The 24139-nt window shown below is 27.8% G+C and overlaps 1 protein-coding gene across 3 annotated transcripts in view; it reads right to left on the reverse strand.

Moving 5' to 3' along the window:
- The window catches only part of vari (MAGUK p55 subfamily member vari), a 50500-nt gene extending 36962 nt beyond the window's left edge, over positions 1-13538 (reverse strand). The window contains exons 1-2 of one of the 3 annotated variants that reach the window (XM_043051875.3): positions 13412-13538; positions 9298-9365 (exon numbers count right to left, since the gene is read on the reverse strand). In XM_043051875.3, coding sequence (XP_042907809.1) covers positions 9298-9337 — 40 coding nt within the window. In that variant the 5' untranslated portion in view covers positions 9338-9365; positions 13412-13538. Of the gene's footprint in view, positions 1-9297; positions 9366-13285 lie in introns of all 3 variants that reach the window. The other 2 variants (XM_043051871.3, XM_043051879.3) reach the window with 2 other exon arrangements.
- Between the last annotated feature and the right edge of the window lie 10601 nt (positions 13539-24139).

Below are 24139 nucleotides of genomic sequence, written 5' to 3' on the forward strand. Positions count from 1 at the left end.
TTAAACATTCAATTTTTATTCTAATAATTTAATTTAAGTATGTATCAAATGATTAATTTAGTCAAATACCAAACAATTAATAAATGTCTAATTATAATTCTACAACCTAATAATTCCATAGCAATAATCTAATTTACTGATAATTCAAAAACTTAGTCCAGATTAGTAAAATCCAAATAGACCAAGTATTTTACATAGTAAATTAATTGGTCTATCTGGATTTAGCTACTGATAAACTTCTTTGACAGAAACTTAGCAACTCTTTTTCTTAGACATATTTCTTCCTCAAGATAGAGTGTCTTATATTTTTCTAGAATAGCATAAAAACAAACTCAGTACAGGAGCAAGCCTTTTTGACAAGGCTTCAAAACAGTGCACATCCTTACGAGCCCTCTTCCCTTGCTCTTTTAAATTATACTAAAGAAAATTTATTTCTGTTCTTAAACTATTAATGATAGAGTATTATTCGACAACACTATACCTTTAAAAAAAGGACTTTACTTTATTAAATTGGGAGAGCACTTACATTCTTTTAAAACAGTTGTAGATATCTTTTCGGAAATTTAATGCAATAAAATTATAAGATTTGTAATAATATGGAGTAGGTAATTTAATTTTGCAAGTTTGCCTGTCTTTAGATGTTTTAAAATTTACTATTATTTTTTTAATTCAGGGTTGGGTATTTGACATGCACGTGACACGTCTAAAACCTGTTGAAAAGTGTCAAAAACCTGGGACAAGTTTCTTTTTTGTCTTGGGGATATTTTATTAGATATTAAATCATGACTAATTAGAAATTAAATATGTTACTATAATTATGATACATATTATACATAATTTATAAAAAAATATATCAAAAATTATTAAAACCATTAACTGTTTTTTTTTTTTAAAAAAAAACATGTTACTTTTAATAACTTTAAGATCAATATTATTTGCTTTATAACTATTCAGTTTATAATACAGATACTAACTGTGACTGGCTAATTATTATCAGCTATATATTATCAATCTAAATATTGATTTTATTTCTTTTATGACACAATTTAAGCAGTTTTTTTTGATTAAGTAAGACTAAAGTGGTCGGCAATAATTGTCTGATTGCAACATATAAATTTTTTTTTAATTCTTAATATTTATTACTACTTATATGCGGGGAAGCAGAATATGTCTCAAGATGCAGACAAAGTTTTGAAGGAAATTCAGGCAGTCACAGGGAAATTTTTGGTTAAAAAAATTCTTTCAAAAAAATGTGTCGCTTCACAAAATTTTTCAATGTTAAAAAAAAAACATTAAATGTCATGACGTGAATTCCTTAAATTTATGAGTGGGACCTTTAATGTAATAAACTACATTACTATTTCAATATATATTTTGATTAGTATTATTTTTAAAACATATACTCGTTCACACAAGAATTGTACAAAATCAAGTGAACTTTTTTGCTTATGTAAACTTTAGTTTCCAAAAATATTTCTAAAAAAAAATTATATTACTAAAAAAAGAAAGAAAAAGACTAAAATTTTTGGGAAAATTTCGATCCAAAAAAAAAAAAAAAAAAAAAAAAATGTTCTGAGTAAATATCAGGGTCTGAGAATTTTCTGCATTCTTGCTTATATGTACATGAATATTTTCAATAAATCATGACTATAATATATTCTCTGATAAATAAACTAATTATAATTTTTAAAAAATATAAATATTTGTTTATTTGAATTTTATTATGTTATAACAGTTGCAGTATGACTATATTCTAGTCTATACAGCTGAGTATCAATTCAAAGAATAGTTTCTAATTTTGATCTTATTTAAACAAAACTGAAAGATGAGCTTGGAGTACAGAAAGCTTCGAAACTATTTATCATTATTTTTTTAATCATATGCTTTGGGGAGAAGAGGAGTTAAAATAGGATTAAATGAAAATTGATTTTACATTTAATGTTGTTGTAGTTCATTTACGTCGCAATAGAGCTGCACAATGGGCTATTGGCGACGGTCCAGGAAACATCCCTGAGGATGATCCGAAGACATGCCATCACAATTTTGATCCTCTGCAGAGGGGATGGCACCCCCCCCCCATCGTTAGTCCGACGGCCTGTAAGCGAAGTCGAGCACGTTACGGTAGAACAGTTTAACGAAGACCAATACCGCACACCCTTGGTCCCTACGCAGACTAATCCAAGTGGTCACCCATCTGCACACTGACAACATATAATTAAAAAGATGCTTATTAAGCATTTTTTTTACAAGATGATTGCTTTTGTATTTTTATTTTTAATTTAACAAATTATTGGATTGGATGAATTTCAATTTGGCACACTTTTATTTACAATTATTTAACATTTTCTACAACAAAATTCGGGTTTTTGACAGTAATTTTTTAAAATTTATGTAACTTGTTTAAAATCAAAACTACTAGGTCAAAACTGAAGCAATTTGGCTAAATCCAAAATATTTAGGTTAAAAACGGTCAACTCCTTTATCAACTGATTTTAATCAGATCAACTAAGTTAAAATTAGAACTTAATGGAATTATAAAATCTTATGTCTCTAAGGTAGGGTATTAAATTTAAATGAGGTGTGTCTCCAAGTAAAATTTATTAATATAGAATTCACAGTTAAAGTACTGTCGTCTTTTAAATTTAAAAGAATGAATCAAAAAATGCTTTACTGTAAGAGACTACCAACAAAAATTGCATTGTGAGGATACTTCTTTTAGAATTAATTTGTGTGCCTAGCGAGTATGTCCATCACATAGTGTCTGATGACAACCTATGTCAGTGTTAATGTACTTGCAATTAATACTTGGCAGGCTTTGCAATACTTTGCTTTAAGATAGCTGCCATTGATGTAGTTTTACCCATATCTCAAATTCAAAGTGTGAAACTGTCATCACTATGTCAATAGACATAATTACTGTGTTTTTAAAACACCTAGATAATGACACTAAGATAGTTCAATATTTATTCTAAAAAAATTCCCAAAGGTCCTTAAAAATTATTTAAATTCAAAATTTATTACATATTTTTATAATAATGAATTTTGTTAGACACATAATAAATACACAAACGATAATTTTGGATCAAGAAACAGAAAAAAGGAAATAGTTTTTATTCAATTAAACAATTGAAGACAATCTCCCTGTACTAACAGATGGTTTTATTATTAGCTTGATAATTATAACAGGGAAGCTGTAAAAAAATCTTACGCACATTGATAGTAACAGTTGCACCTTGAGAAAAATTTTAACTTTGAAGAACCAATAGAATCCAAAAATAAATAATATGTAAAGAAACGAAAAAAGAAATAAATCTAGGTAATGGTTGCCTTCATTGCAAAGTTTTTCATTTTCTTCCATAAAAGGCTCAAACAAATAAAGTTTGGGATCTGAGGACTCAAAATTTACCATTACGTCCAATTTAGGACATAAAATCTATCTAACAATAAATTATATGCTTCAAATAATATATTTAACAAAATATGGTAAGCTTTTATTATTTAGAAAAAGAAAAGTATCATAAAAATGATTTTCAAGCAAATGTTTATAGACAAAATACTGAAAGCCAGCAAAGGAACTAAATTTCAAAGAAAGGGGAAAACGTGAAAAACTAATAATTGTTTACATTAGGAAGTCTTTATTTTATGATTGTATAACACTGTCACATTGAACATTTTTTAAGACCTCAGCTGGATGAGATGTTGTTTTACATTTCTTATTACAAATACGTGTTGCATATCATTGTGAATGAAAAACCATTCACAGTTCAATCAATTTAAGACATTTCAAGCAGTAGGATAAAGTTTGAGCGATCAAGAATTGAGATATGAAGTACTGAATATTTAAATATAATTTAATTGAAAAGAAAAAAAGTGTTTATTATTTGTTACCTCAAGTGAAGGAGGTGATAGTAAGAGTTATTTAGATGTTAAAATTCTTATAAGATAAGCTTTAATCATATATGTTTTTAGAATTATCTATATTTAGACAGTTGGACATCATTAATTACAAAGCAAAATCTAGAGTATCAAATGTAAGTTGGGAACAAAAAAATTAGGAAGAGTCTAAAGCTGCAGATATCATTAGAAAAGGAAAAAATAAATGGGAGAGCAGAAATAGTAAAACCTTTAGTATTAAATGCTCAATTAAAAAAAAGTTAAGTATTTCAGATAAAATGCATATTTGAAACATTTAACTAAATTCAGAAAAATGAAATTACACTTAGATATTTATCGTGCAAAGCTTAAATATTTAGTTTAAATTTTATCTCACACAGTTTTTTGTGATGGGGAGGGGGAAACACACACACAAGAAAAAGCAAAATGTCATAGTTTTATAATCATTAAAATTGTTTTATCCTAAAATACCAAATACAGAGTATCATGTTCTCAATTTCCTCTAACAAAAGTTACAAAGTAGTTACAGTGACCGCCATAAATAAAATCACTAGATTATAAAATAAGCCACTTTTTAAAATTAAATCTGCAAGAACAGAATCATAACAATATCAAAACATGCAAAAATTATCTTTTAAAAAAATGCATTTCACTGGTTTGCACAATAAAATTTTTTATTAGGCATTTGTTTAAAATTTGGAAAACTCCGCTTTTTCTAGTTTAAATAATTAGAATTTTCTATTTTCTCAAGTAATTTTAAGAGATGAGTTATATAAATAACAAATTTCATCTTGCATTTTACAAATAAAAAGAACAAAGTTACAGATGTAAATTGAAATTTTTGTGGAACTTGAAGGGTGAGAGTTAAAAAATTTATGGAGGTGGAGTGCAAAGGAATCCAAATGAAAACTATTTATGAATAAATAAAAGTTATGGAATGGCTATCATCATTAAATGTTAATGATCATCACTCATTAAATAAGGTAAAATCTTGATATTTTATACTGAACTTTAAAGCAAAGAAAAAGAAATATTGAAAATTAGGACCTTTCTATAAAGTAAAAATTGCAGCTCATATTTAATTAAAGTACTAAATGTTGATTCAGTAAAAATAAAATAATTTAACTCATTGTGCATCTTTAAAGTTTAAATTTGAAAATTTTTTTCTCTAAATGTTAATACTCTGGTTTATTAAATCAAATAAAATCTAGTTTATAAAATCATGATTATAATATGTAGCGGGCACAGTATTACATTTTAAACGTAAGTGAAAAACTCATTTTAAAATATATTTTTCCTCTAACTCTATGAAACAAATTTATGTTTAAAAATAAATATATATAATTTCAGCTTTAGTGTGACCAATATGACAATGATAGAAATATTTTCTGTCTAAAGGGTGTCTTGCAATATCTTTACTTATTTACTTCAAAACATTATGCTAATGAACTTTCAGTGCAACTGACTTGAATGTTCTTCGCAAACATTTAGTTTTAAAAATTTTGATTTTGTGAAAAACACAGTTTTTTGATCTAAATATACATATATATATACATATATATATACATATATATATATATATATATATATATATATATATATATATATATATTCTGCACTGAATAACTAGAATAAAAAAAAGAACCTTCAAGGACTGATATTTCTATATTAAAATAATACTCTCCAATACTTTTTTATAGTAACATCTTACACTGTTAACAAACAGTATAAAAAAGCTCTTAAAAATGGAAATAAGTAATTATTTTTCGGTTATTCATAACAAGTTTCCTTTTCATTATACCTGAAATATAACTTTATATAGATTTTAATAAAATATCCTATTTATCTTTTTTTTTTACAGGAAAAAAAATCAATCAGTAGAGAAAACTGACATTTATTGGTGTAAAGGGGAAAAGAGAGATGTAAAACAGAAAGAAAAAAAAAACAATGGAAAAGAGAACTTAAGGGGAAAAAATAAAGTCTATTAATAAAAATTGTTAGAGGGTAAAGTTTTTTTTTTTTTTTTTTTGCAGTCCTGAAGAGAATTATGATCTTGTATTCAAAAATGCTGCAATAATAAATAGTTTAGAACAAAATTCGTCACAAGACATAAAAAACATTATGGAAAATTTCAAAAACACAAAATGTATTAAGATAATAGAGAAGCAGTCGCCTAAAAATTGACTAGTAATTAATTTGAGTAAGAACTTAAATGCAGCATTCAAAATCAGAAGTAATCTCACAGATGACAAAAACATGGCATAAAGTACAAAAAAAGTCTTCTATAGCCCATGGAAATACCAACTACATGCAAACACATATTATATATCAGAAACATTTAAAAACATAAAAATTTTAAAAGCAGTAAATAAAATCATAGGTAGTTCAATGATCTGAGGTGACTAAAACATGATTTGGATCAGAAAAAATAATTTTCAGTGGTCCATAGGATTATCAAACAGCCAATATTAATCACATCACCAGTGCATTATCCTCTACAAGTCACTCTCTTCCCCCATAGTCACACATGCATCAGATTTATCATTCAAAAAGTTTAACTGATTGTTAGTACTGCTGCCATCTATACTCAAAGATATGTTATTTTTATACAGTATATAAGGCGGAGAAGTGATAGTAGAGGGGTCAAGCAGTGGCACTTAACCATAAAAGAATATTAGTAATAAAGTATATCAGTCAGTCAGGGTTGGCAGGTTTTTGACATGTGACAGTTTTTGACAGTTTAAACCATGGTTTAAACCGTCACGTCAAAAACCTCACTGTCAAAAATGTCGAAAATGTCAAAAACCTATATTCATGTGTGAAATTTAATTAATACATAAAATTTATATATTTTTTTATAAAGGATAGTGTTTCTAAATATGTTCTAGAAAAAATAAATTTAAAATTTTGAAGAAACACTTATATTTTGAATAGTAACCAAAATCTTGTACTTTTGAAAGCTCACATCTTTTGTAATATTATGTATTCATTTTCATGTGTTATTGAAAATCTGCTCAGGGGTCTGCCCAGGCCGAATTTACTACCGTTTAGCGGTACCTTCACAAATTCAACTTTAGAAAAAACGGTAGTTTCACAAATTCAATTTGAGGAAAAACGGTAGTTTCACAAAATACTTTTTCTTAAAATGTTATTTTTGTATCCCTTAAGAAACGATTAATCCATATTTTTGTGTTGAATTTTTAATATTTCACAAATTATGTCTAAATTCTCACAAAATAGGTACCTCTCAGAAAAACCTAGACAGACCCCTGATAATATAGATTATACTAAAAATTAGACATTTTTAAAGATAAACATTAGCAGTTTTGCACATTAGACATCTTTTAAAGAAAAATCTTTTTAATATTCTTTTAAATCTTCTTAATAATCTTTTTAACATAAGGCAATACAAATTTAAGTGCTTTCTGTTAAATACACAGAGTAATTAGTGTTGATTTACAGTATATTCAGCCTATTCATTTACTATGCTGAAAATTTAGTTTATCCAAATACTTGTGAATTTCATTTTGCTGAATACTATATACATAGTTTTGTTGAATATCTAAATATTCAGCTGTTGAATAATTACTTCTTGCTTTCAAGATATGCATTATTTGTATTCTTAATACAAGTGGGGGAAAAAAATTAAGAGGTAAAAATTGTTTTAAAATGATAAGTGTAATAATTATAAATAAATATAATAAACAATATGAATTATATTTATCATTATTCACAAATATAACTACTTTTAAATTCAAAGTAACATACTGGATAATAAAGATATTCGGTATAACATTAAAAAATTTTTTTTCATACACTTGTATCAAGTTTGTATTTATACAACATAACTTGTAAGTTCCTTATAAATATTAGTTATATGTTCCTTATATGTCAAAAATGCATAGTAATAAACTTTTAATTTTCTTAAGTATCAAAAAAAAAATTTTTTTTTTCAAAATATAAATATTTAAAAAAATTTTGTGCAAAATTTTTCTGCACATGCATTTGAATATAAATTTCTGAGATTTTAAATCTGTTATTTTACCTTAATTTTAATTAAAAAATATTTTAAAACCTGCTGATTACCTATAGTATAATTAAATTTCAATATAATGCATGGCAACTGTTGGTAGTTTTGAAGTTTATATATTTTTTTGGCAAACTTTAGTTTTTGACATTTTTGACGGGTTTTTGACAGTTTAAACCAGTATTATACCCTTGTCATGTCAAAAACCACTTTTTGACGTCAAAAACCACTTTTTGACGTCAAAAACCCAACCCTGCAGTCAGTGTCACTAACCTTAAACAAGTTAATAAAAAAACATCGGTGCAATATGAACTTTAAATTACATAACTGATAAACCTCTGATTCTATTTTTCAATAAAAACTTTTTTCCTTCACATTTTTACCTTTGACTTAAATTTTGTTCTCATTTTGACAGAAATTGATCACATATCAAGGGCTTTTTTTTCTTCTTGATACATTGACCAGTGCCCTACAGAGCATGCACTAACATAAAAGTGGTGCCCCACTAACATAAAAGTGGTGCCAGTAGCCAAAAGAGGCTAACCAAACAGGCATTGCGATATGAACTTTAAATTATATAATTGATGAACTTCCGATTCTATTTTTCAATAAAAACTTTTTTTCCAATTTATACTATTAACTTTAATTTAATTTTGCTATCATTTTGACAGCCACTTGATCACAAATTGAGGGCTTTTTTTCTTCTTGTTATATTGGCCAGTGCCCAACAGCGCATGGACTAACATAAAAGTGGTGCGAGTAGCCTGAAGAGGCTAACCAATCAGACGTTTAACCATTGCATCATCAAACTTTATTAGTGGTCTGCATGATCAACAAAATTGGTTATTTTATCCTTCATAAAAAGCTAAAATATGCCACTTTTAAATAATGAAAACAGTCATAAATAGTCTATTAAAAACTAAACATATTAGCTACATGAAATAATAATCTGAATAGATTAATAAAAAATGTCAGATAAAGCAGTTCTTATGGCGTTATTAGTTACAGAAAGGCTATACTCAACTATATATATTTTTAAAATACAGTTTATTAGTTAGCTTAACTATCTTTTAATAAATACATAAATGTGAGTAAAGGAGCATTTAAGTTGATAAAAATATTTTTAAATTTTTTAGTGCACCAGTAGTATTGCCTATGGAGCAGTACATCTTCATGTTTACAAATTCTTCAAACCCCTCAGTAGTTATTTTTAAAGATATCTTTCAAATGGCAATCCTAATGTATACAAACATCACAGTTTTTATCAACTTAAGTTCGTGACTTACTTGAAGTTATTTAAATAACAGAAAATTAACTACTTATGATATCAATAACTATACAGGACGTAACAAATTTCTTAAAAAGAAAAAACATACCAAGACCACTATTTTCATCTGCAATAGGCATTTTTCGCATTCAAACTTTAAAGTATGTACAAGATTATCTGGAAGAAAAAAAAAGTGTTCTATGAGATTACAACAAACAATACCTGAAAATAATTAATTTTTAAAAATTTTAACTAATATGTAAATAAAATTCCTGGTTACTTCAAGCAATCTAAGAAAAAAATTTTAAAGTGCTAAAACCAGAGATTAATTTCTCTATCTTATCATTTTATTGCAATTATCACCTTGCTACCCGGGTATTCAATATATCTAAATATTTTTTTTTTAATTATAAAAAACCTTAAAAAATAAACTTAATTAGCAAAATAAAAACACTTAAGATTTTAAAATGCAGGTTTCGACAGATTTCTTAAATAAATTAAAAGTTTATTGTTAAAATTAAGATTTGGATATATAAGTTCAGTTAAAAGAACATTAAATTCTCATCTTCAGAATGTACTATAATGAGAATATGTACTGTACTGTAATGAAATAGATATTAATAAATGGTTCTGATATCTTTCACGATAACAAACTATATATAAGATGTTTTTCAATAGAAGAATTGATTAGTATTAATTAGCTAAAGGTAATATTTGATGTTAATTATAGACAAGAATAACTCATTGTTTTCCTAGCTCTATTGAAAGTTTTTAAAGCTAAGTGATATACAGCCCTGTGGTAGAATTTTTTCAGGATTTCTGAGACTCTCTAGCACTAATATCATCTCTCTTCAAGATACTTCTAATAATAATAAATATATATGATATTATTTTAAAGTAAAAGAAGTACTGTGTTTCAAAAGTGAAAAAAAACAACAACTTTTTAATTTTTAATTGAACATGCAATTTTTTATTTGGGAGATATTAATACATGAGTGATATTCTCGCATTTTGTTTGGAGAAAAAAGCACTGATTATTTTCTTTTTCGCATATAGTGAATAATCACATTGAAAAAAACTTGAAATCCGCAGCATTAACTACCGAAATAAAAATCAACAACGGGGTTACTCAAGTGTGTGTTTCGTTTTGAGATTCGGTTGCTGTAATAAATAGCGTCGTATCAAAAGTATTTCAAAAACTATGTCAAAATCTATAAATATAACTGCAGAAAAAAAAATCGATAATCATTGCATTAAAAAGTAAATACTCAAGTGCGCAATTCGAATTTCTCATATTGTCTGAAATATATAGAGGCATTGAAAAACCATGTGAAAATCAATACCAGTACAATCAAAACGCTATGCGGATTTACGATACTATCTGCATAAAATGAGCGCATAAAAAAGTGATTACTTAAATGGGCTATTCAAATTTTACGTGTAGATATATTAACTGAGAAATAACCAGAATTTTAAAAGCCCCAGGGCTTTACTAGCAATAACTGCCGAAAAGAAAAGAAAAAAAAATATGAGGAAATCACACTAATAAGTGCAATAAAATTTTATAAAAAGACATCGAAATTTTTTTAATAAAAATATTTGAAAATTCGTAGCAATAACTATTGAAAAAACAATGGAAACACTGCATGGATTAACGATGATATCGCCGCAAATCAAGTGTTTTATAGTGATTTCTAGAATCCGCAATTCGAACTGCATGTGCCGTAAAAATATCAATATTTTTTAAAAAAGAAAGAAAATCAATAAATGACCTGAAAAAAACAACAAAATTCCAAAATAAATAAATAAAAATTCCTAGTAATAATTGTTGAAAAAAATGTTCAAAACACTACATATATTTATGATGTAATCGGTGCGAATTGTGAGCGATGATAAAGTAAAGTTTCAAATGCATGATTTAGAATTTTCATATATATTTAGAATTTTCAACATAATATAAATATTGAATCGATTTTATTTCATCCAAATTAAAAAATGATAATAATAATGTGTTGCACTGATTAATTATTTTGCTACAAATATGAATTTTTAACTAAATCTACACTCACAGTCATATTTTATTAATATGATGTTTTCAAAAAAAAATGAAAGAAAGAACATGATTTCTAGAGTGAACTATCCTTTAAATTTTGGATTTTTCGTCTTATATTATTTATTTGAAATTCTAGCTGAAGCCAGTTATTATCAACTTTTTTTTAATTCTCAAACGAGAGTAGAAAAATCATGGGAGTTTCTTATCCCCTCTGATGTGTGGGGAGAAAAGCATCTTTTGAATATAATTCCGCAACAAAAGAAAATGCTTCAAAAATTTATAAAGAAAAGAAAACCATAATTTTTTATTTCATAAAACAAACATTTTTCTGCGAGAACCTTGAAATGTTCTGCGACAATATCGCCATGATTCTGACAAGGGGATATACACTTAGTGATATACTCTTAATATAAAATATTCTAAAAAAAAAATTTACTTTGTGGATGGTTGGCCATAAAAGGGTAAGCACAGATGGCGCTGGGGGGTTAACACAACGTAAAACTTCCAGGTTACTAATTCTGATGGATTTTTACGTTTAAGCTAGAAAAAGTGAGCCATCTAATACTATTATACTTGCAGTATTTACAATATCTGCAAGCATGCTATGACCCTATCAAAAAATAACAAACTGCGATAATTTACACAAATATTGCCAAACGAGGGAAAAAACTCTCATGGCAAACTTTACACTTCATTTATGTCATGATATTAATTTTCCAAAAATGCGTTTTAGCCTCACAAACTGTTAGAAATAATAAATTACAGAAAACTCTTATAAATAATAAAATTATGTATAAATTTAAACACAAATCACAATAATAAAACTTCCTAGAATAAGAAGCCTGTTCACACATTGCTTCATAAGCATAACACATGCAGAGGGATACACGGAAAGTTTTCTTAATTTTTTCTGGTCTTAGGAAACTTGTTATTGTTTACATTCATGATTATAAACATCTATATTATCATTCACAGTATGTTGTGACACAAAAATAAAACTGTTCTGGAAATGTTTCCATTCAAGTATTATTTTTATTTATCCTTACTAGAAATTAAAATCATTTTGCAATAAATGTGAATCAGATTACTTAATAAAACTTGTTCATGCTTACGCATACGGGGATTTTTCCGTATCCTGATCTGTTCCGCCAACTACAATCGCCAAGGTGCCAAATATATTTTAAACTTTCAAATTTTTTTAAAAAAAAAACATGTAGCTGTTTGCCCAGGGAGGCTACGAGTTATACACTTCGAGTTGGTCCCTTTCAGTGATGTTTTTTTAGTTTCTCGTGGGCCACTGCTCAGAAGTTTCCAAGACTTGGTGATTATTCTGCCACAGATCTGGTTACGGAAATCTCTCCATATGATGATTACATACTAATATAACAGAACATATTTATGATATAATTTATACCCAGGGATATCTTTATTCAATTAAAGAAATATATTGTTATAGAATGATAGCCATTACCAATGTAGCAGAATATATTAACAAAACTCTTAATAGGTATCTCAAACATAAAATAATTTCTCAAATTTTCTAATATATTAAAGAACATATGATTTTAAAAAATAATTTGAACTACTGCAACTAGTAAAATAGGAGATGAAAGTTTAAAAAAAACAGTAAGAAACATAAATGATAATAATATTTGGGAGCTTGCTGTTTACGCAACAGTAATGTTTACAATCGCGATGGCTGAAACTATAATTCACGATACCTTACCAAAATATAGAAAAAATAAATTTGAACATTCAAAAACTTTTAATATTTGAAACATGGTAGTATATTAGATCATATTTGGATTGATATTTTGAAGTGAAGTTTTACTCAAAATTTTTGGTTCGTTAACAAATCACGCAAGAATCAAACAAATATTTCAATATTTTAAATACCATATGACATACATTAAGAAATTTTGACACTTAATATTATTCAATTTAAAATGTTCATTATTAATTTTGTTTATACTACAAATCGTTTCCTGAATCAAATGTTCGTTATTAATTTAACTTAGAAATTTGTAATAATTACGAATCTCACTTGTTTCGGGAAATTGTGATGAACCTACCATTACTTAATAACAGCACAATTTTCAATATGTTGTACAATTTTCAACAGAGAGAAAAAAATAAAAACAATAATAATGAGAGGAAACGGTTTATTTACTTTCAGACTTCAATGGCCATTCAGATACCTGTCACTGTCACCACAAATAACGGAGAGTGATTTTGTAATGGATATTAAATAACAGCTATTTTATAGCTGTTACTCATTTTAAGGAGTTTTTGAAATAACCTGTTACTAAATATCAGTAACGCAGTATAATAAAGTAGCTGTTTCAGAAACTTAATTATCTGTTCCTGAAACTTAATTACCAGTTACTTTAAGTGATCTGTTTGCAACGCAATTGTCAATCAAAAAAGGCTACAGAGGGCGCTTATCGATTTAAACCTAGTAATAGGCAGTGGTTGTTACGATTTGGAAACCGATTAAAAAATTTTATGCTTGGAATTTGTATGAAACTCAAAACTGCATGCAGAATTCTACTTTAGAGTAAGGTCCCGCAGTGGACTGATCGTTAAGACAAGGTTCCCAGCAGATCACCGAAGTCAAGCATCACTGGTTGCAGTCAGTGTGCAGGTGGATGACCACTTGGATCAGTCTGCGTAGGGACTGAGGGTGGGGGGCATTGGTCCTCGCTAAACTGTTCTACCGTAAAGTGCTCGACTTCACGTGCAGGTCGTCGGGCTATCGAAGTGGGGGTGCCATCACCTCTGCAGAGGATCAAAATTGTGATGGCATGTCTTCGGATCATCCTCAGGGATGCTTCCCAGACCGTCGCCAATAGCCCATTGTGCAGCTCTAGTGAGACGTAGATGAACTACAACAGCTTAGAGTAAGCATTAGAAGAATTTTAAGCTAAAATTTCTGTTGAGATTGGGCCTAATTCTAGCGTTTTCGATTATGAGTCATGCTATATGTCCATGAATTGTAATTTTAAAAATGTCTCACGTGATATTGAATCTTCTAATATTTATCGTTGAACACTGTATTAATTGTATTAAAATATCTAAATCGTTCGAGAATCGTACATATACGAAAATATATTAGAAAATATACTTAGAAAATATATAAGAAGCTTCAATTTTCAAAAACATCCTCAGAGTTTTATCGACTTGCTACAAGAAAAAGTGAAATTTTTTATTGTAAATGTTATCGTCAAAGTTTGAAATCCGGCATTCTACAGAATGCAAGTAATGTATATAGTGCATAAACCGATGTATGAACCAATGACAATGTATGAACCGATTAATATATCACAGAAAAAGTATGAAAAACAAGTCTGCCATGTCACAACAAGTAAATTAATTTTAATTTCTTATTTTTTATATGAAAATTTTGCTTTTCTTAATATAAAAAAAGCACAAATTTTGGTTTGTATAACTTTCAGCTTTCTTAATGTATTTTGAATAAATATTTTTAATGCCACTCTCGTTATTTCTTCAGAATAACATTTGTATTTTTGTTAATGCACGTCATTTATATAAGTACCTGATCAGGACCTGTTTTCATAATTTGCCTAGTCATTCCGTAGAATGCTTAGGTGGTACTAATACAATGCTGAAGCATTATATACAATGCCATGGAATTCTATAAAATACCGGCGTTTCATACTTTGGCAGTAAAATATGCATGTATTAACCGTTTTAATAATACAGAATTAGTATATCTTTTCAAGAAGTCAAATATAACTTGTCTTCTAATTTTTGAGATTTATACGCATTTTCCTTTTAAAATAAATATGCTACATTATAAATAAACTATTTGAATATAAACTGAGTATCTTGATTTTTCTCTAAAGCTAAGTTATGCATCGAAAGAACATTTAAAGATAAAATCGAAAAGCTCTTAGATTAAACCCTAGTTTAAATACATTTACAATGTATATTATGTATGTATATATGTAAATTTTTTCTCATAAATTACAATTATTTCTATTAATCATTTTTTTCAAATTGTTAAACAAAAAATGACCTTATGCGTTAAGGTAATCTATTACCATATGATTATATCTAAAAAGGATAGGGTATACTTTGTAGCGTTACTACAAGAAGTAACTACAATTATTAAATTCCCATTCACTTCATGAGGTTCCTCTAGATAAATGCTGGTTGACATTGTCGGTAATCAGCTAAACATATGGATGACTCGCGGACGTGATCTGAACACGACAGTCTCGACCAACACGCTTATCTCGACTGAAGAGCCAACTTCGATTTGAAACGACCTAGTTCGATGGATGGTTCACAGTGTACAATTGACTTGCTATTTGTGACTGTGACAATGTCCTTCTCTCCCTGTTGATACTCAGTCTCGATCACACACAACGGGAGCCTGTGCACACTCAACTACTAATTGCAACACAGGAATGACCGCGCCCACAACTGTGATCTTAAAATAGCTCTCACAACCAGCACTAAAAACCCAGTGATCTTAATACAGCTCTCCCGGTCTCTCGCAAAACAGCAATGAATCAACTAATGGTATCTGTTCATCGAATTATATCACATATAAAATTCTTGTGGGGGAATAATGTAACTAAAACTACAATTATTCTATTCCCATTCATTAGTATATAAGACCATTTATTTGTACATTTCAGCAGCTGAAGCAGAATCATTTTGCGAGATGCATTGTGGTTAATAGGTTGATTAACTTTTAGTACATTTTAATTTGGAGCTTAATCTTTGATTGTATATTTTATGCCTTATGTCATATATTTTAGTATCCTAGTAGACCATCAAACTTTCATTTCCATAATAGTTGATTTTTCACATGATAAAGGGTTGGTAAAGGATACGTGACTCTCTCCTCGTGAAAGTATTAACCAGGAACGATCGACCTGTCCTCCAATGATAGAGAAATGCGTAAACCTTCCCCCATCTCTTTGAAAAAGGCACTGTTACTGATAAGAATATAGAAGTGTTTTCGAAGCCTTGTATTCCCTTTTCTAGGGTTTCAGTTGGTATTGATTCCAGTGGCGTACGCAAGGGAGGGGTTTAGGGGTTTAAACACCCCCCTTGAGCCCAGATAAAATGGCAAAAATAAAAATTTTACAAGAAATTATGCGTGCTATTATATTTTAAGACTATATATTTTTATTTGCCTTATGCCTACTTTTTTTTCTCACGGTATTCCTCAGAATACTGAAAAAACATTTACTATAATAGGGTTGTACTTTTGAAACCAAATTCATGTGATACTGTTACGGACTGGTTCCTTTCTGTCCTGCCAGTATAGTTTTCGAGACTAGCTGTCATTCGCGAGGTCTTTACGCGATGATTCTGGAATCCTAGACGTTCTGTCGTCTTAGAGACAATTCGAGAAATTTGGAGATGCGGTGAAAAATTATATAAAAGGGGGAACGGAGTACAGTGGAGTTAGTTAGTCAGACTAAGAATAATCTCTGCCGCTTGTCTTTCGGAGCTTGTCGCTAAATCTGTTTTGTTTTGTCTTAACAAAAAGTTCATTCAATCGCCGAACCCGTCGTCGACTATTTTATTCGACTAGTGAAAAAATCAGTAACAATACCATTGGAGATACTGTGCTCGTTGAAGTTATTCATTCCAGCTCGAAACTTTGAGATCCTAGCATAGCGGATATTTCTGTGCCAATATATGTATATATATATATTTACTGTTCTTGGATCTTTATGATGTCAAAACGCAAGAATTTCACAATTTTTAATTATTTTGAGAAAAAATCACGACCTGAAATTAGTGAGGTGACAGCATCTAGTACCAATGTAGGCTTTTCTGTTGTACAGAAATGTGATACTTCCGTTGAAGTAAACGTTTCTAGCGTAACAAAATCTGATGAATGTGAAAGTGGTCCTCAAAGTGCTACTTCCCACCCATATGACATTGGACTTTTTTCAGAAGATAACATTATGTTCCTAAACTTAAAAAATCAAATTAAAATTTAACTAAACAATATTGTCTAAATAAAAAGTCAAAATTGTCTAGCTGTCTAAATTAGAGAAATAATAGTGCTTTATTACACACTCGAATTTCTTTTAGTAGTTTCAGAAAATTATGAACACCCCCCTTGAAAAAATTCTGCGTACGCCACTGATTGATTCTAATATCATTTCACGGCGACATAGAGCACGTCATGTCGAAGATTTTCTGGAATGTGAATATATTCGCCGTATGAATCGGCCTCCCAGATCTCCAGACTTGTTTGGGATTACCTTGGCTTTATTGCTTCAATCATCCTATGCAATCTTCTTGAAGGATCATTGAATGAGATGGAACAAGGATTACTTAGTGATTCTGTTAGAGACTCCAAGGATTACTAATGACTATTTAACTGATAGCATGGAAAATTATTATGAATGCATTGTTTGGGGAAAGGGGCACACTGTTTTTTTTAGTAATATCTTTAAGAATTACTTCCTGAATTTAGCGAAAATGTTAATAATCAGTATATCGTCAATATGTAAAAACAAAGCTTTCTCAAAACATAAGAGATACTTCAAACTTATTCAGAGTGTTTTGTGAAATCATGGAAAGTCTCAATTTTAAGATTTTATATTCATAAAATTATAAAAGCTACGGAAAAACTTCTAATTTATAATGACTTTTCGTTAAAACATGAGATTAATGCGCATTCTAAGTTTGAAGAAATTTTTCTACAAAAATGCTTTTTTAAACTAGATATAACTACTAACTAGATATAACTACTAACTACAATTATAAACTCCCATTTGTATTTAAATTTTGTTTCATCCATATTCTAGAGTTAAAACTGCAACAATATTCCTTTTTTTTTTTTAAATTATTAAATATTTTTAAAATATCACTTACACAAAATTAGTAATTGTAGAATCGTTTTGGTAAATAATATATAGACTTACTACACTCATTGATTTTTATTAAAACACTTACAAATTTAATTATTGATTTTTAATTCAAAATAGTCTTTTCAAGGTTTAAAAAAGTAAATAACTTTAAGAAAATTATGAAATTATGGGAGGGAGTTGGCCAATTGTGTCCCCTCTAAACCTACGTTTTTCTTATTCATTTTTAAATTCTACACAGATTGCTGATTGTACCATAACTTTTGACTTATGGAGGTCAGAGTATACTGAAAATTTTAATTAAGGAATCATTACTTTAGAATGCAGTTGAATGTGTAGAAAATACTAATACAGCGCGACTAAAAAATTAGCATTTAAGATTGAAATCAATTAAAATATAATTACGTTCAATTTTTTTTTTCTCGAAATAAAATGAATGCTAATATCATAAATATATATCTTTATTTTATTTGATGAGAAATGCTTTATTCCTAATCATTTTTGTTTGAAGTTTGGGAATAGGGCTTGAATTCGTATTCGCAGTGTATGACCCTGATAGTTTCTGCCATTTATATTAAATATTTTATTGAACGATTAATTAATATTTTCTGTAATCTATTTATTTATTTATTTCGTCTGCATGCAAGAGTCTTGCTTATTCCTTAATGTATCCAATTTCTTATCTCTCTAATGTATTCAATTACATTTTAATAATTTGTTTGCAAAAATAAAACTAGATGGCAGCATCATATTATTTTGATTTCAAAGTTGCATCATTTCTTTTGTGTTTTCTGAACAATCTAAAAATTAAGTTTAAAAAAAAAAACTTTTTGCATTACTTCTGTTTTGTGTTACATTTATTGTTTTTGTGTTTTTCTGCGCAACACTTATCACACTTTAAAAGGAACTACGAAGAATTCCTTTTTTGATGGAGAAACAAAATATATGCACCACTACTGAAGCAAGGTTATTAATTTGAGATAAGCAAACACTTTAAGTGTTCATAAGTATGTAAAAATAATTATCGTACTCTTTTTGCAGAATGAACTTTTTTATCAAATTTATTCATTTGTTAATTTGAGAAGGTCTGAACTTAGAACACACATGAATTAAAATTAGTGCTGTTACCTGTGTCATATTTTTTTCAACAAAAATGCAGAAAACAAAGTTCTAAATGAAACTAATAATAATTTTTTTAAAAAGAGACAATAATTAATTGATAATTTTTAAATTGAACTTAGAGAATTTTGCTTTATCTGAAACAAGACAAAATTAATTAAAAAAATAAGATATTGAGAACGAAAATTAAGGTGCTATAAAATAAAATAAATAAGAACAAGGAAGAAAAAAAAATAAATATACAGCAAAAGCTCGATAAACAAATACGACATATTACGAGAAGTCCGCAATAACGATGTTTCAAGTCAAGCTGCTCACATGAAAAATAAAAATAGAAAAGTATTTTTATAACGAATTAAAAATTACTAACTTTTCGCTATAGTGACAAAAGTTTTCGAAGCAAATACATTTTTCTGCTTTTTAAGAAGAACAAAATTGTACGAAAAAGTTTAAAATGAAGACGTATTTATTAATGATTGATATGAATACGGAAAATTGAGAAACGAGCATTATTTCACGTCATTTTCTTCTGTCAATCTTAATCCTACACTATAAAAACAATTGTACGATACCTACCCGAATTTGGAGTTGAAAAACTTTAAAAATTGTGTGCGGGAATACTTTATTTCAAGTTTATACCAAAATCGATTGTTCATACCCAGTTCAAAGTGTGTAGTTAAATCATAACACCAATAATTGATAAGCTACACCAATCTGCACCTCGTTGGTGAAGAAGGTTATGTTTTTCGGAGCTTCGTAAATTTGGCAAATAATTACTGCGTATTTAAAATATTTTACTAAATTCCTGTGTAAAATGATGGTAGGGCGTGTTTTAAATGTATAAAAAATGCTTTTGGACCTTTATTAAAAGTTTAAAGGTGAACAATTGAGAAGTTTCAAGATAGAGGTTAGTTATATAGCCAAGATGGCGGTTAGTTATATGAAGTGTACTGGAGATATATGAGTTCTTCTTATCGGTTTCAATAGACAAATTATCAATTTAATCAATTAAGTAAGTTTCAATCCTCTTAACTGAATGATAAAGAATATTGATTGTGGTCTATTATTTGCCAAGTAATTTCAATCTTGTTGTTGGCTTTATTTGACAAACTACTCATATAAATTGTTATGCATATATTTATGTTCTCATAAGATATACATAATCTGTCAATTGGATAAAATAATTTTATACTATTTAACTTCTGTTTACTTCGGTTTTATTCGAATTCATATTGATATTCGGTCTGTGTGTGTTTGTTTGAGCAACAAAATAATCTTATTTTAATAAATATTCCACGTATGCAACCTAAATTTATGATTCTTGCTTTAGATGATAACGCAAGAGTAACTTTACTGATTCTTATCCCTAGCAGCAAATTAACTCGAGCTTTGATTGGTCCAATACTAGAGCCGCGCTAAAGATTTCAAATTATTAACCAGTAAATTAGCCAAATATCAAAAGTATTCTCCAATTTTTGAAAGTCTTCACCAAATGCAAATCTTAACATTTGTTTATATATATTTTTCTTTCCAGTGGAAAAAATCATTCGAAAATACTTTCGCCAAAACAAAATTTTATTCGTCAAATTTACGATATCAAATCAAGATATCAATTGCAAATAAGAACTAATTACTTTTTCAAAATTAATGAAGCAGTTCGGTGTTTTAACTTTTAGTAATGGTTAAAAAAGGAAGATATAAGACCGTAAATGAGACTTAAAATACAAACACAGTTTTAAAACAAATAAAAAAATTTATAACTAGTTGTATAAAATTGTATAACAACTAATAACGAGTCTGCGAAATAACTGTAAGGTAGTAATGAAGAATAACAGTAATTCCACTAGAAACAATCATTTTTAATCTTTGTACTCATTCACTTACGTTTCTGTTACAAACACTAGAAATTATATTACTGTCCATCATATAATTTTGCCTCTTCTGTAAAACTGACTGCAATTGGATTATGAGATATGATACTGATAAATATGAATAACAAATGAGAATTTAAGCTTGATACTGAGCTAGATATCAATTGCAAATAAGAACTAATTACTTTTTAAAAATTAATGATACAGATCGGTGTTTTAACTTTTAGTAATGGTTAAAAAAGGAAGATATAAGACCGTAAATGAAACTTAAAATACAAACACAGTTTTAAAACAGCTAAAAAAATTTATAACTAGTTGTATAAAATTGTATAACAACTAATAACGAGTCTGGGAAATAACTGTAAGGTAGCAATGAAGAATAACAGTAATTCCACTAGAAACAATCATTTTTAATCTTTGTACTCATTCACTTACGCTTCTGTTACTAACACTAGAAATTATATTACTATCCATCATATAATTTTGCTTCTTCTGTTAGAGTGACAGCAATTGGGTTATGAGATATGATATTGATAAATATGAATAACAAACGAGAATTTAAGCTTGTTACTGAGCTAGATATCAATTGCAAATAAGAACTAATTACTTTTTCACAATTAATGAAACAGTTCTGTGTTTTAACTTTTAGTAATGGTTAAAAAAGGTATCAATGAGATAGTATAAATATAACTTAGAATACTTTCACAATTATAAAGCAACTATTAAAGTTGTCAGAAATAAAATGTACGTTATCTTTTAAGAAAGCATACAAAAGTGGGACAAAATATACAATAGTTCTCTTGCTGTTATTCCTTTGTTTTTATCGCTCTCTAGTTTCAAATATCAATAATCAGTGCTAGATATTAATTGAGCTAGATATGAATAACAATTGAGAATTTATTATTTTATAAATATTAATGAAGCAGCTCAGCGTTCTAATTTTTATAATAATTATTTTTATTTATAAGTGACGAAAAAATTAGACTGTAAATGTAACTTAAAATATTAACACAATTATAAAACAACTTATTAAATTATTAAACAAAGATTTGGTTATTATTTAAGAAAACATGCAATGATAGAAAAAAAATATATAATTGATTTCTTGCTTCATTCTTTTGCTTATTTTTTTTTGTATTATTAATAGATATCAATAAACAATGCTGCATATCAATCGAGCTAGATATCGATGTGAAATGAGGATTTATTATTTTTAAAAATTAATGAAACAGTTCGGAATGTTAACTTATGCAATTATTAAATTTAATAAATTTTGAATTGTTTGCAAAGTTTATATGTATCATGGGATTTTTTTTTAAAAAAAGTTCGAGTTAAACTATGTTTTATGTCATTATTTTATCAAAACACATAGACGCTTAGAAAAAGAAACAGTAAATAAAATCTAGAAAAGATGGTTATAATAACATTGTAAAAAATTCCGAATCATATTACCGTATAAGGTCCTCTTAGGGTGCATCATCCGTAAAATCCATCTTCCCTTAAAATTCATTTTTACCCCAAAATATTATATCGCAATTTTCGCAGCAATATTTATTTAATTCGAGTGATTCAGTGATTTTATGGTGAATATAACTGAAAAAATTATGGTACATCTGATTTTTTTGTTCAGTAACATATTCCGGTGAAAAGTACCTGCAAATTGAGAGTCGGTACTTTTTTCCTTAATTTGACCTGGAATTTTTTACAAAGAGATTTCCTGAAATGAATGTCACAAGAATTCTCTTGCTTTTCTCAAAGCATTATTAGTAGATATCAATCAAGCTAGGTATCAATAACAAATGAGAATTTATTATTTTATAAATATTAATGAAGCAGCTCAGAATTTTAATTTTTATAATAATAATTTTTATTTATAAGTGACGAAAAAATGAGACTGTAAATGTAACTTAAAATATTAACACAATTATAAAACAACTAATAAAATTATTAGAAAAAATGTGGTTATTATTTTAGGAAACATGCAATGATAGAAAAAAATATATAATTGATTTCTTGTTTTATTCTTTTGCTTATTTTTGTTTTGTTGGTATTATTAATAGATATCAATAAACAATGCTGCATATCAATCGAGCTAGATATCGATGAGAAATGAGGATTTATTATTTTTAAAAATTAATGAAACAGTTCGGAATGTTAACTTATGTTAATTTAATACATTTTAAATTGTTTACAAAGTTTACATGTATCATATGATTTTTTAAAAAAAAAGTGTTCCAGTTTAACTACGTTTTATATCATTATTTTATCAAAACACATAAACTCTTAGAAAAAGAAACAGTAAAGCCGTTACTAAAATCTAGAAAAGATTGTTATAACAACATTGTAAAAAATTCCGAATCATATTACTGAAAAAATTATGGTACATCTGATTTTTTGTTCAGTAGCATATTCCGGTGAAAAGTACCGGCAAATTGAGAGCCGGTACTTTTTTCCTTAATTTGACCTGGAATTTTTTACAAAGAGATTTCTTGAAGTGAATGTCACAGGAATTCTCTCGCTTTTCTCAAAGCATTATTAGTAGATATCAATCAAACTAGGTATCAATAACAAATGAGAATTTAATATTTGTTAAAAATTAGGAAAGCAATTCGGAAATGTAACTTTTGTAATGGTTAATTTAATAAATTTCAAATCTTTATAAATTTTATCTTTATGAATTCAAATCTTTTCAAATTTCGAATCTTTATAATATCTTTATAAATTTTTTATTAAGAACTGTCCCATTTTTTTTATTTTTTATTAATGCTTGAGATTAATAATACTTTATATCCTAAATTCTATCATAACAACACCGACGCTAAAAAGAAAAATAGTAAACCGTTACTAAAATCTAGAAAGGATTGTTAAAAGAGATTTCTTGAGGAAGGGGGAGAGAATGTGGCTTCATTCAACTCACAATAACGTAGCGATATCGGAACGGTGACGGCCTACTTCGTATTTTAATTACTGTGTTAGGAGGTAGTATCAGTTTAATCGAGAACTGGAAGTACTACAAGTACCGCAACAACGCCAGTAAAGTGC

This window comes from Parasteatoda tepidariorum, chromosome 11, assembly GCF_982258835.1.
Source record: "Parasteatoda tepidariorum strain Cologne lab strain chromosome 11, Ptep-v5.0, whole genome shotgun sequence".
NCBI classification, from domain to species: Eukaryota; Metazoa; Arthropoda; class Arachnida; order Araneae; family Theridiidae; genus Parasteatoda; species Parasteatoda tepidariorum.